This window comes from Apis florea, unplaced genomic scaffold (genome assembly GCF_048593485.1).
Source record: "Apis florea isolate Af1SG1 unplaced genomic scaffold, ASM4859348v1 contig_2274_pilon, whole genome shotgun sequence".
NCBI lineage: Eukaryota > Metazoa > Arthropoda > Insecta > Hymenoptera > Apidae > Apis > Apis florea.
In genome coordinates, this window is record NW_028256550.1 from 2902294 (window position 1) to 2917741 (window position 15448).

General features: G+C 25.5%; 2 protein-coding genes across 2 annotated transcripts in view; both read right to left on the minus strand.

The window, feature by feature from the left end:
• LOC100869610 (uncharacterized) overlaps positions 1-7594 on the minus strand; it is a 71333-nt gene extending 63739 nt beyond the window's left edge. The window contains exon 1 of the mRNA XM_012494003.3: positions 7184-7594. The gene's annotated coding sequence lies outside the window, so the exon portion shown is untranslated. The remainder of the gene's footprint in view (positions 1-7183) is intronic.
• Positions 7595-11031: 3437 nt separating this feature from the next.
• On the minus strand, positions 11032-13907 carry LOC105736999 (uncharacterized). Its single transcript, XM_012494006.2, has 3 exons — positions 13759-13907; positions 13330-13449; positions 11032-12011 (listed from the first exon to the last, which is right to left on the minus strand). Exons 1-3 carry the CDS (start codon positions 13786-13788, stop codon positions 11652-11654), a joined length of 510 nt encoding a protein of 169 aa, XP_012349460.2. The 5' UTR covers positions 13789-13907; the 3' UTR covers positions 11032-11651.
• Positions 13908-15448: the final 1541 nt, after the last annotated feature.

A 15448-nucleotide genomic window follows, 5' to 3' on the forward strand; every position in this document is an offset into this window, starting at 1 on the left:
TTTAATCAATCATTTAATTTTTCCTATTCTCACACCAACCTTTCAATCATTTATTCTCAAAATGAAAGAATGTAATTTCCTTTTTTTTCTTTTAAAGACCGAAACTTAATTATATCTTTATTTCCGCAAAGAAACTTCAAACGAGAGAAAAACAACGAAATCTAAATTCTTTTAGTTTTAAAATAATACTTATTCTTTAAAAATAATATCTTGAAGATAATATCCCATCATTTAAAATCATAAATAATAATAATAATAATCAATATATATATATATAATCTACTATAACTTATTATCATAATTTGAAAAAATTTTCACAACAATCTAAATCTCGAAACTTAATCGCTCAAGCAAAAAAAAACCTGCACAAACGTTTCGATTCAAATCAAATTCGAGAGACCAATTTCTCCCTTTTTCCATTCAAAGATAATAATTTTATTTCTTTAATCCCAACCAATGGAAATGGAAACACGCAAAAGTGTCATGTCGTCGGTCAATCCTCTCTTTTTTCATACTCGGTTTTATTATAAATCGATGCAACCGTGCAAAGAGAACAAACGGCGAAACTGTGGAAAGAAAGAGAAACGTGAAAAGATCCTCGTTTCCTTTCTCGAGGAATCAACGATCCTTCTACGAGGTCGTTGTGACTGCAAACAATTTGGTTATGTAAACGAAAGGGGGGCAAGATAAATCACGACTAATATTCGACGGTCCATCTGTTAGAATATTATATAAATGGCAATTTAGAAATGTACATTAGAGAGAAGATCTAGGAAAATATGAAGAAAAGTCAGTATTATTCTCTTTTATAGGATTTCAATATTCGAAGATGTCAGAGATTCTGCGTTATACAATCATGAAATTTAAAACTGTTTCCTTTCTGTTTTTCGAGCAACTTTTGATTATGGAGAATTCCATTTGGTTTTTCAGGTTTCTTTTTGTCGTGGTTGATCTTTTCATGTTTAGTACGAAGAGAATGTACAATTATTGGAAACTCTTATTGCTAAAGCTTGATTAGTCTAAGATTATGTTGAAATTAAATAGAAGTTAAAATTTCAGAAAACTTTTATAAATTCCCTGTTTTTATCAAGAGTTGAAACTTGATGCTTAAATTGATCTAGTAAATATATTATGAATATATAATTACTCTAATATATGTAAATATTATGAATTTGATAGATACTTTGATATATTGTTCATGTTATTTAGACATGTTATTTAATTACATTCTGAAAATAATAAGGATTACTTAATTACTACCAAGAATTGTATTTATATTTTACTAATCTGTTTAATTCACTAAATTATATATTTTAATTTTTTATATATTATATACATTCTTTAAGTATATAAAAATTCCTATTTTAATAAATTACTAATGCAAATAATTTTGAAAAAAAAAAAAAAAAGGAACTACTTTTTAAACATACCGTACAAATATATGGAAAAACGAACTCACCGTTTAAGGATACAAATATATGAAGAAGTCCACCGTTCAGAAGGTTAACTAGCTCTATCACTCTGTATCGTGATCTTTTCGCAAGTTCGTTAGTGGGTTCTATTTAAAAAGATAAAAATGACCTTGAAATCTTTGCGAAACATCTTCATTTCACATCGTGTTGTAAACGATTCCGAATCACTTAATTTTCCTAATTTTCCTAACTAGCTTAACTCAGCCAATCCTAAAATATTTTTGATATAACATATAAAACGTTATGAATTTTTTTTTCTTTTTTCAATTACGATACTGATTCGAGGATGAAAAGATAAATAATTTATTTTTATTACTAAAAATTCTACTCGTTTTTTTCGAAATATTCGTTTTGATTTTAACGTTCATAAAACTGTGTAAACTACTTAAGTTTTATTAAGATTATTAAGGCATATTAAAGTTTATTAAGATTCATTATATAAATCTACAATATTATATTATAAAGTAACTTGCACAAATATTTTGCAAAGAAATTCATCTAATCCTGATTTCGATTAAAATTTATCTATACGTAGAATATAATGAATTAGATATGGAGCAATTCTTTCATTCAATAAAATCCATATTCAAAATTCGAATCATTATGTTTCGAATAAAATGTTGCCTGAAAATATTCTTTATACGTGTGATAATGTGATAAAAATCTAAATATTTTATATATTTAAATTTTTTATCTCGTATTATTAACATAAAGTTAGTATTTTAAAAAAAAATAATATTGAATCTTTAAAAATCCTGTTCACTCTCTCAATGTGATATCCCATTAAATTATCTCTTGTTTTATACAATAATTTCAACAATACCCCCAGAATTTAAATCTAAATATATCTCATTATTACAACGTTTTATTTGCAACGAGTGCTCTAATACTTTCGTGAGTACATTGTACAATATATAATAAAATATATAAAAGTTCGAATAGCGTGTCTGAAAGAAAGTTTTAACGATAATTTGCGGTCGACGATCGCTCTTTTCGGTAGTAACTTATTTCTTTCGATCACGCCACCAGTTGGATAAAAATAATTTGAGGTCCAGCTTAATTCACTGTAAACTGATAAAAATTGATAAAAAAGAAAACTTTTTGATTTATCTATTTTTATATCATACATTAGCAATAACTAAATATTATTTCGTTGGAATTCATACAGAATTTTCGATTCGGGGAACGCAATAACTTTGAGAGAGATTTTCATTCATGAATTTTTTTTTTTATTAAAAATAGATTTTATATCGTGTATTTTAATAAAAAAAAAATCATTATATTATTAATAATTAATCCTATTTCGTTAATCTCAAGAGAAAAGCGAAATTTAGGAAATTTTAATTTAATAATCAGATAAAGAATGAGATTTTTCGATATAAATTTTATAATTGTTGAAAATTATTTGAATATCGAGATAATTTTTATATAATATTTGTTGTCACTTTAACGTTTCGAATTTAGATTTGGCGAATCTAAAAAATACGAGAAAAAATTTTTATATATATATATATTCGTTACAAAAAAAAAAAAAAAACGAATTTTCGCCCCGATAAATCCCAATAAAAACGACGAAAGAAACTTAATTAATAATGTAACTGAATTGACGTCCAACTATGATAAAAAATTCAAACACTCATCGTCGAGTTTCATCTTCGATTCCATCGATTTTCCTCTCGCGAGAACTTTGTCCCGAAAGTATCAGACAAGAGCATTGAGATGTTAAGTTTTTTGACCGAGAAACTTTCGTGCTTGCATATAAAGCGTGACTAATTAAAAATGCATAAAGCATCGCGGTTTATTTTCGTGCATCGCGTATCGAGACGTAGGTGTGTAATTTGGTATTAGTGTATCAGATGCGTTTTACGTGTCAATTTGAAATTCCTGGGTGGTTTCTTCCAATACTCGTCACAGGATCCAATTCCTCTAAGAATTGAAACGATAAAAGGACGTAAAATGTGACAGAAGCGACTTTCGAGAAGAGTTTTGTGTAATAAAAAATATAATTCGATTCAAATACTGTGATATGTAATTTATTACAATAAATCAAGGGAAGAATAAAAGTTAACAATAGCGAAAGAAAACATTGGCAATAAACGAGAATGGAAGAAAACTAATAATTGAAACTAATCAACGACGATAAAAACGAAATGCGAAAAATCCAATTATTCTTTTCGACAAGTGTCAAACAATATGAAAAAAAGGAAAAATAGTAATACAAAGATTCGATACGACATTGGTATAAGATGATCTATTACAATAGAAATTTATTCGATTGTTTATTACAGTGTTTCGCCATTCAATCAAATTTTTATATACGCGGCAATACGTTTTCTCGACGCGAGTCGAAAATAAGCAAGAATTCTTCTTTATTCAGAACTCGTCGAAACGAGCGAAATAATTGATAGATCACGAAATATAGTCTTTTTACTCGAATAAAAAAAACGCAATTTGTTCTATTTATCTGTTTTCTATATATATGCGAATCGTAACATGTCGCAAACATGGAAATATCGCGCAGTGAATGGAAATTTTCACCGGGAAATACTCGGAAAATTTACTTTACATTCATTCTAACTAAATATTCCCTTGGTCGGTATTTATATAAAAATTTAAACAATGTTTCTTTAACCATATAAAATTCCAAAATTAAACAACACAGGGAGGAAAATATTATGTTTCGTAAAAAAAAAGAAAAGGAAATTACGCTTCATGACTTTTAATTCTTATTTAATCAACAAATAATTTTATAATTTATTTATTAGTATTAGTAATTATTTATTTAATTTATTTATCGTTATAATTACGAAATATCTTTATAAAATTTTCTCGAATAATGTCTATCGTTTCATACAATAATTTTTAAATTCTACAATTAAGATATTCATCTTTTTTAAAATCTAAGATTATTAAAATCTTTCCTACTTTCCTTTTTCTACAAAATATTTTCATAATATCAAAACTTTCGAGTTTTCAAAATCACATTCTCGCTTTCGACTCTTTCGAAAGACCTTGTAACATCGATTATTAAAAACTAACACCTCTTTCTCTAAATTAATTCTTATATCAATTTTTAAGAATTAATAATCCTTTCTTCTTAATAAACAATACCTATTGATTCTCAATCGTTTTCAACGATCTCTCATTCTTTTATCCCTCCCTTAAATCCTTACAGCGTCTCTTTATAAGAATCAATATCCTTTCAAAAAAAAAAAAAAAAAAAAAGTATTTCTATAATATTAATCATTAATCTCTGATAACCTTTTAGTTTCAAATTATCTCGCAAAGACATGTAACATCGGTTTTAACAAGTTTTTTTCGCACGTTCAAGAAAGTAACGCCCACGAACCGGTCGGTTCCCCGGTTATATTCCAGGGTTTCCTACTGCCAAACAGAATCTGTACAAGAGTAAAGAGTACATACTTACATAGTTAACTAATGATATCCAGAGATTTAACCAGTCACGCGAGATACCTTGTCGTCAGAGACAAGGCCTCTTAATTACGGTTTTATCGTGTAACATGATGCAAGTATTCGAACGAATTTACTTTTCGAGGTGAAACGTGAATTTGCGCCGAACTTTTGAATAATTCATTTATTCGTTGAGTAATTTGATTTGGATCGTGGATTGGGGGAAAAAATCTTGTATTTTGTGACACAAGTTTTTCATATTCAGTATAATTGTCCTATGTAGAATAATATATAAGAATTATTCTTATTTTATAAAATTTGATAAAAGTTCGGATAGTATCTCGAATTTTTTAGTTTTAAAATATTATATTGTACATGGATATTGCGTGGAAAAAAGTTTGTTCAAATTTCAAATTTCCTTTTTTTTATTTTATGTTTGATAAAAATTCATGGTATTTCGAATTTTGTTCCCGACAAAAAAATTTATGGAATTCGAAATAAAAGAATTTATGAAAAATTTAGGGGGAAAAAAAAATATTTTATTTTTATATTCTCTCTATATGTTTTTATATTCAATTATTCTATTTTTCGATTTTTATATTTGGCAAGAGATCGAATGAAATAAAAAGATTTTAGACGTAATCTGAAAAAACTACTGATTCGAAATAATCAATTTGATTATTAAATAATATTGTTGGATCATAAATGATGATATCAAATTTTCAGTTTTACAATTAAATTCTGTTAATTCAAAAATAAAATTTATCACAAAACTGTTTTTTTTTATATATAAATATATGAGAAGTTTTTAATGCATTTTTAATTTCGTAATAATTGCTTTTAATTTCGTTACTATTTAAATATTTTATTTTCTTTAGGATAATTGTTCTCTGTGCCATTCCTGATGCAAAGCTATTTATATTATAATTCTAATTTCGAGAAAGAAGATGTTTCATACTGCGATAAGAAAAAAAAAGAGGAATATTACAAAATTTGATCTAAAAAACTTTAAATTTTTGCATTTTTCGTCATACATATACTTAATCTGATTTTAAATCTAATGACAATTAAAGAATTTTTATTAAAGTAGAGAGATATAAAAGATATAAGTTTTTTACAAGATCATTTTTCAGAATAAAAAACGAAGAAATCATTAATTTTGTTCCACACAAAGATTATAATCCTCGTCGTACATTTTAATGCATGCATTTACATTTTAGAAATTATTCGTTATAATGAAGGAAAATATTATGTAAAATAATTCTTATTCCAATTAAATAAATTTCCATTAAATAAATACTTAAATAAATAAATAAATATATATATATATATATTCATTGATATTAAATAAACTAATTCAATGTATGATAAAAACTATCTAACTTCTGTATTGTGTAATTTCATTTTATAATTTCTTTTTTTAACTATCCATTCGTTTCATATCAAAACGTACTTCATATTATTAATCATTTTATATTATAATATATTTTTTTCTTTTTTATTTCATTAATGCGTCAAAGGAATTTTTATAACACACCTACGCGTATATTTTCATTCGCAGAAAAAAATATTGTAAATACGTTATAACACTATTAATATTGATGATATTGTAAAAACCAAAAAAAAAGAAAAGTGAGAAATACTAACGAAATTTGATTTTCAAGTTTAGAACTCTGTTCTCTGTTATTATAGCTCCGAAATTTCTCATTATTATTCTTACTTTTAATCGATATATATATATATATATATATATATATATATATATATATATATATATATATATATATATATTTCTTATAATAAGTCTTTATGATTTAAATTGCAAAAAATATATCATAATATAATTTGTTCTTTAAAATCTTATTTATCTATTATTAAATTATTATATTTCATATCATTATTTATCAACACTAACCTATTTGCCTTTTATAGTTAAATTTCTAGATTTTTAAATTAGAAAACGAAATATAATGAATCGTAATTTTTAAATGTTTCTCTTTTATGTTCAAACGAAATTCAGATCTACATAATACATGTGAAATTAATAATAAATGTGTCCCCCTAGCGGGCCCTGACTAAACCTATGTATTTAAATTCATACGAAACCGCGCGCTTTCTTCCACCGCCATGTCTAATTTTCAAAACAAATTACCTATCATATTTCGCTTATTGTTCGCTTATTGTCCTTTCCAAACATTACATAAATGTATACACGCGATTATTCGCACGTGATAACGTGTTTCAACAAGAATAATAACAAACATATCGAAAATCTAAACAGAAAATTAAGAATTTCTTACCTCATCGCGATACGATGATACGGCGTCATATACGTCGTTTCCTACTCATCCTTCTTCCTATTGAATCGAAAAGCAAATTTCTTCTTCTATAGTTAAAAAGGGAAAGGAATTGTGTCCAGTATACACGGTCGATTAATCAAATTCTCGATTCGAATGGAACACCACATAAAATAAACGAAATAAAGATAACACTCACGACCGAAACTATACGAGGCAATACGAACGAAAAAACAACGTAAAAACTTCGAGGCGAGCACAATTATTACTTTTCACCGTTGCAAGCAATTAAATTTTACGTTTTTTCTTCCGTTTCGCGTTTATCTTTATATACACGTTGTTCGTTACACACTTATACCGACGATCAACAGGATACGTATTACTTGGTCGACTGACGAGCCTCGACTGCCGCCCCGATGCGAGGCTCACTTCATGGCATCCCTACTTGTGCCCGCTTCCCCCACTAAGGGTTCACAGTCTGATGTACGTAAGGTTATGAATTTCGTTGAATTTGTCTATCCTAAAATTCTAAATGTTTTAGCGTTCCAAATGTCGTTCCAAGAAATGAAACATGATGCATTATTTATATATAAGTATTTGCATAAAACACGTTTTATATTTAGATTGATTTAGACAAGTTTCATGTAGAAATTATGTCAATTTTCGAATTAAATAAAACAGGTTATAAATATTTTTTCGAAAAATTTTAAGTGAGATGAAATGTTAGTTTCTTTTTTCTATTAGCAACGTAATATATTATTTTATTTATAATATGTTTTCTAACAATTGTAAAAAATTTTATTACATTTTATACGATTTTGTTGAAAACATGAAATATAAATACAATGAATCTGTCTCGTTAAAACTTTCTACGAAATAAATACTACGAAAATAAATACAATTCTTTTTCTCCCAAACTGTTAAAACTGTTTGTTTTTATAAATAATAGAAATGCATATTAAAAAATAATCAGTAATAAAATGCACGACAAAAAATAATTATATCTTTTAACTCATTTTTTTTTATCTGAAAACTTTTTACACGATAAATTAATAATTCACGAGAATTAAATGCGAAAATAAAATAATCAATTAAAACGAGAAAAAACTATTTTTGATAAAATTGATTGCAAATATAAAAAAATATACAAACAAACAATAATGAAATATCAATATTATATCTTTTCGATATATATTCATTATATATATTAAAAAAATAAAGAATCTTCAAGAAAATATCAAAATAATTCGTAATTAAAGAATTATAGATTAAAGAAAAATAATAACATTTTTGATATTCAATTTTATCAATGATCAAGACAACATCGCGATACATTAGATATATATATAGCATGAAATATGATGAATTTATTAATAAAACCATGCAAATATCTCAATAGCATTAATATTTTAGTATTGGAATTCATTACGTAGTGGAATTCACACGAACTATGAATAAGATTGATAGAATAAAGGCTCGCCGTATAGAAAATTAAATTTAAATAAAAATAAAAATTTGAAAGAATTAGCATTAAAGAAGATTGATATACATATACGCGTGAGAATTGAATTTTCAATAAAGATATGAAATCGTGTAAATGATATTTTAATTACTACTTATTCGATAAAATGATCTAAATTCATTTTAAATTTATATTAAATTTTCTTCATATTTCATGGTTATTGGAAAAACGATGTTATAAATTGACGAATATTAATCAAAACGACTAAGTATCCGACCGTTTTCCAATAATGGAACGTTTCCTTTATCACAATTCACGTTTTCCACGAATCACTGTAACCAATAATTAGTTCCGACAGAAACTAAACCCAAGGATATATGTATACACAATTCACAATGCATGTCACACTTTGAAACCGCGGAGGACTCGTTAAAACTTTAATATCGAATGTTTCTACAAAACCATTTTATGCACTTGCATTTACTGCTAACATTCCTCGCAACTCGTATAATACTTTTTAAAAATAAACTAACTGTTTAACATTGAATTTGCGACGTTATTTCACAAACAAATATGCGAATCAGAAATTATTGTTTGAGTTGAGTGACGAACATTGTATAGAAATATATTGTATTCTTTATATTGCAGACAATTTCATTATTTCATTAACAAAGAGACATTATACTCATCATCATTGTGCTCAAAATATCCTTTTCATTTGTTTTAAAATTTTATATGACTTCATAATTTTTTTTATTTTATTTTCTATTCATAAATATAATTATTCTTTTCTGATAAAGATTAATATACTTTGAATTTTTGTACTATAAAAATAATGATTATTATATGTCATAACTCTTTTTTCAAAAATTAACAGGATTTCTTATTAATTAATTCTATAATTTCTTGTTGACATAAAAGAAATTACTTAAGAAAAAAGATTAGACGAATCTACAAAAGAAATATGTATCAATTTAAATATAAAATTATAGATGAATGGATTTTCAATAATTTTACCTTTCATTTACATTTGATTACAATTCTCAAAATATTCATTCTTTATCATTCTTTATATTTTATTTTGACATTATTGAACATATAATAAAATAATGTATATCAAGATTCTATTTCCTTTTGTGAATTTCAATCTGAATTTCAATGTTTCTTTTTTTTTTTTATCATATAATATTTTACATAAACTGAAACATTTAAAAGTGATTCGAATGTTTAATTGTATACAAAGAGAATATTATATTTCATTGTGAAAAATATCATCGAGTTTTTAGCGAGATTCGCGCAATTGATTGTAATATTATATCTTTTGATAGCTTTCTTCAATAAGTAATTTAAATTTACAGCCAGTTGATTACGTGAAAAATTTATTATATTTCCATTACTTTGTACGCCATAAAATCCATAGCCACAAATTTCATTTAATAAATTGCACAATCTGTAAATTTTAATTTAAATTATTAAATGATTTATTTACAACGATTTATAACAATTAATTTTTAAATTTTAAATTAAAAAGCTGTCCAATCAATTATAATCATTCTCATCCATATATAAAATTCTTATTAAAGAGGATCTATTAATTCTGCTTAAAAGAGTAATCCATTTCCACAATAATTCAGATAAAAATTCTTTTCTCAGTATACATTCTTAATTAATTTTGAATGTTATATTTTTTTATTGAAATTTCTAAAAAAAAGAAAGAATAAATCATTATTAGAATCCATTCTTGCTGTTCATGTCATCTTTATAAGAAATTAATATTCAAAAAGTTAAAAGATTGTATAATATCATATCTAATATAATACAAGGAATTTCACCAAATTTGAAAAATCAAAATTCTTCAGTAATTAGTTCCAATAGCATAATTCCAAATTATTGATCCATTAATGCATCGCATAGGAAGTATACAAAAAAAATTGAATGTTATCAAGGGCTTCTACTGTACTTATTCCAAAAGAATTTCTTCCTTGTTCAAAAACTGCTTATTTATCGAAAGCTTTCGTCTCGTTCTCTAAAAGGTTATCAGAAGAATTTCCACATCTTTTTCGCACACGTTCCATAGGAATTATCTACTTATACTTTATTTGCTCTCAATACTTTTTCTTATTTTATCCTGTTCCGTTTTATTCCTCGATATTTCAATGTTGGAAAAATTTCAGTTAACTTCATCATCAATATCGGACGTTTACCTTCCGCAATTCTTATTCATTAAACCAATTTCTCCACTTCGACAGTTGAACATTTGCTCGATGTGTAATTTATTGGAAAGAGATAAAAAATAAATTTGAAAAATAATAAGAAATTCCAAAGAGGGAAGAAACTTTATAATATAATAGAATATTTAAAATATTTGAAATAATATAATAAAATTATATTTTGCTCGAAAAAAAAAAGTAAAGAATCTCTTTATTCATACATACATTTTTCCACTTTCCTTCTTCTTCTTATCTTTTCTACAATTGATCAATTTTTCTCAATTTCGAAAAGAGTCATCCAGAATGTTTCTTAAATGAAAATCCTTCAAGCAGTTGAAAATAATCTCATACATTTTATTGTCATCTTCTAATTCAACATTTTTCAATATAAAACAATATTGAGAGTCAAGAATATTTTAAATATTTTCAAAACAATTGCAAAATGATTGCATTCATCATTATTAAAAATATATAAAATTTCTAACATGAAATTTATTATTCATTGAACAATAATCAAAATCAATTTTACTTATGCTCTTCTCTTAAGTAACTATTTACATTATACATTTCCAAAACTTGATAACAACTAATACCCTAGAAATACAATAATCTTTGAGGTATTGAACTGAGATATGATTTAAAAAAAGAAATTAAAAAATTAAAATAAAAAAATATCATCCCTTAATGATATCTTCTTCATTTTCCTCATTAACAATCATATATTCATTTCCAACTATATAACAATTCATTAAATCATCGTCAAGTCCATTTTCTATCAGTTATGATATAGGAATCGCCTTTACTTCCGCCTGTATGCCGTGGGATAATCCGTCAAAATGCTGCCAGTTGAAAGAATGGCACCTGGGCCGCCCAAGAGTCCACCTTTGTTCGCCAACCATCCGTTTCCACCGAAAAAACCGGCTGGTTCCACTCTATTGGTGTAAAACCCGGAATCAGTCAAACCGGCGAGATTCAATAAATTATTCGCGTTGCTTAATTGCTTCCCCTCCTTTTCATTCCGAAAGCCAAGGTTGTTCAACGCCTCTTTGAGCTGGATGACACGATTCTGGAGAGTTTGGGGGTCGATCTGAAGATTCTGCACGAATGGCGTGAAAAACCAGGAGAAGAGATTTGGCTTCGACGTGGTGGTTGCTTCAGGCTGAAAATTAATGTTAGTTTGTTAGAAGAGCCATTTAATGGTGGAATAATTTCATATGAATAAGTGGTACGAAAAGAGAGCTTGATGTAGAATATATGAAATGTAATCGAGTTTTATTTTTTCATTCGATGGAATTTAAATCATGGGAGAATTTGGGATGAAATATTTTTTTATCATGTTGGAAAATTTAATAATTGGAACGAAGAATTTGAGAATTTGAAATATTTCTTTTATATATTGGATTGATAAAATTGAGGTGAAGAATTTGGTTGGTACAATTGAGATTCCTTTTTATTGGATTGACAGAATTTAATTTAATAAATGCAGCAAAGAATTTGATGCATAATTGTGATTCTTTTTTTTTTTATTGGATTTTAAAATTTGATTTAATAATTGGGATGTTGAGATACTGATGTTCATGAGAAGTTTTAAAAAAGTTTTTTTTAACGAGATAGAAGAATATTGTAATTGCGATAATAGAATGCAATTTAATTATTACGATAAAAAATTTAAAATGCAACAATTTAGCTTAAAAAATAATAGAAAAATATGTAAATTAAATCAATGATTGGAAAAAATTTACATTTGCTTACAATGCCAAAGAAAAAGAATCAAAAATTTGAGTTCATTTCCTTTTTTAATAAAATTTATGTTAAAATTTTTTTTCTTTCTAAATTGAGGAAAATAATTTAATATTATACAAACTTATTTCAAATAACATAAGAGTTTCAAAAACATATAAATTAGAGAAATATAATTTTACACTTAAGGATTAAAACATATAACTATTTAAATAAGATAATTGTCTTTAAAATTAGTAATAGAACTACAATTTCTTTCATTACATATATTCCTTTACTTATTTGCAATGATAAAAATAAGAACTTCAACTTACGATAAAATATTTTTACTATTTTTGTTTTATACCTTCGAATCAGATCACATCTCAATTTGGATAAATCTAAAATCTATGTGAAAATCTTAAAAAACTTTTTTACACTCTTCCACGAGGATTAAGGGGGATTATTCTTTTCTGTCAAACCTAGAAAAGAATTAAAATTAAAAATAACCATCGTAAATCTTGCGAAAAGCGTAAAGAACTTGTGTTACACACGTTTTATAATCCACATACGTATAAAATAAATATGAAACACGATTTATAATCCCAGAAATGTTTCACTTTATTGTTACAAACAAACTACTGTACAGCAAGTACTCCAGTGCTTTGTGCTCTGGCTATTGTATCATCCATTGCACTGCTTCTGTTTCGAATGTATATCTTCCTCGAGTGGATCAATTATATACCTTCGATACTTACGGTTTGAACGTTCTTCAATGTCGACGTGATAATAGAATCTTCATCCACGATATCTGTCAATTTCACATCGTTAATTTTATCGGACGATTGATCTGGGGACTGAGCGTATGATCCAACAATCTGAATATTCAAAAAGAGAAAAAATAAAATAAATAATATCAAGTTCTTTCGAAATTGAAAATATATTTGAATAAAATAGATCTTTTGATAAACGCATAATATCAAAAATTATACAAATAAAATTCCTTCGAAATAACAGTGATAATAATCTAAATATTGGATAGAAAATTAAATTCAATGTGTAAATAAAATATGTCCATAACTTTTGTAAAAAAAAAAAAAAAACACTCAAATATAATAAATTAAATTCTAACAATGATATCGTACACGCATAATGCACGTAAATGAACATTCACAAATACGATTTACCAGTAAGATCAACATCAAAACCGACGACATCGTTTTCCAAAATCGATTTCCTCGACAATCCCAACTTCCGCCGAGGGAAAGCACTCACGTAAGTTTCCACGAAGTGCAATAATCGAAATGCAACTGCGTGAACCGTTCCCGCATTCGACAGTCTATATACCATTTCACCGTTGAATAAAATTTCTCTTATCGAATGGAGGTACCCTCATACGTTCAATACATCACTGATAACATTATGATTACCAAATTATACCAGTTTCGCGTTACGGAAACCTGGAGTAATCTTTTCTATCGCGTTTCAATTTGTTAATTGGCGAAAAAATTAGTTAACTCTAGATGCTAAAGTTGAAAAGTTGTCTTAAAAGGAAAAGAAAGAAATATAATTTTTGTTTCTTATTTAGGACGTGTCATAAAATATGATATTCAAATGTAATTTTATATGTATTCACTTTCATTGTCGTAAAATTTGTTCGGCAATAATATTTTTTCAAGCAAATTTAATTATGTACAAGATTTTAATTAATATTTATTTACTTATAAAGATTTAAGTAATTTGATTGGTTAAATAAGATCACTTAATTTTTCTCTTTTGTTAGTTTTATTGTTCTATTTTTATTACAAATAAATTTATAGGCATTTTTATATCAGAATATATTTATTAAAATTATTTATCATTTATTACTGTCCACCTACAAATTGTTTTTAATTGAAAAATGAAACTTTACTTTCTCTTTTTTTTATATTTTGTTAAATGGAATTTGAAATTCTCTGAAACAAATCATTATCAAATTTCAAAAATATTCTAGAAAAACTTCTTCTTAGCATAATTAAATGAATCTTGAATAAAGTTTATTAGAATAAATTCTAAGAATTAAAATCTGCTGAACATGAACGGTGTATTATTTATTTTATCAGCTTTTAGTAATTTTCTTAACAATAATAAAATGTTAATTGAAACGAGAGTGTGAAAAACAAAAAATAAATTCTACTTTCAAGTTAAAAAAAATTTCTCATTAAAATATATACAAATAATGAATTTATTTATGAAGCGAAATATGAGATTTATAATATTTCCAAGTACAGATATTTTCCAAGAAGAGAAATAATTTCTACTTCTCTGTACAATTTCTCTGAAAATAATTAATCTATTTCAAAAATAACATTTTTCAAAATAATTCCAACAATAAATTATTATGTTATTATTATATTTAAAAGCACAATTATTATTATATTTATAATTATTACATTTAAAATTAAACTAACTATTTTTTAATAGATACCGTAAATCAATAAATTAAAAGTCTATTTTAAAAATGCCAATAAATTATTTTTATCAGGAAAATTTTAAAAAGGAAAAAAATTTTAAATTCTCTTCTAATATTCATGATGTATTAATTTTAAATACATTAAAACTTCCGTTATCCAAATAAATCTAACATTTGTTCTACTAACCCATTATTTTGTTACACGAATTATACATTATAACTCAGCAATATAAATATCTTTCTTTATATTTTATAAAATTTTATTTGAAATTTAATTATTTATTTTGAAATTGACGTTGTATCTACCTATGTCGATAATGTGTTAACAAGTATTGAAACGAAACCGGAAATGCTTAAGAAATTAGAAACTGGTAAGAGTGTTGATAAAATATTAGGAAATCCGCAATTAATGACATTGATAGAAA

Bases quoted from the DNA above. Each gene is read 5' to 3' on its own strand.
- LOC105736999 (XM_012494006.2), bottom strand. From the start codon at position 13,788: ATGTCGTCGGTTTTGATGTTGATCTTACTG. The intron at 13,450-13,758 runs GTAAATCGTATT...TTGAATATTCAG, and splicing joins TTTTGATGTTGATCTTACTG to ATTGTTGGATCATACGCTCA. The intron at 12,012-13,329 runs GTAAGTATCGAA...ATTAATTTTCAG, and splicing joins CATTGAAGAACGTTCAAACC to CCTGAAGCAACCACCACGTC.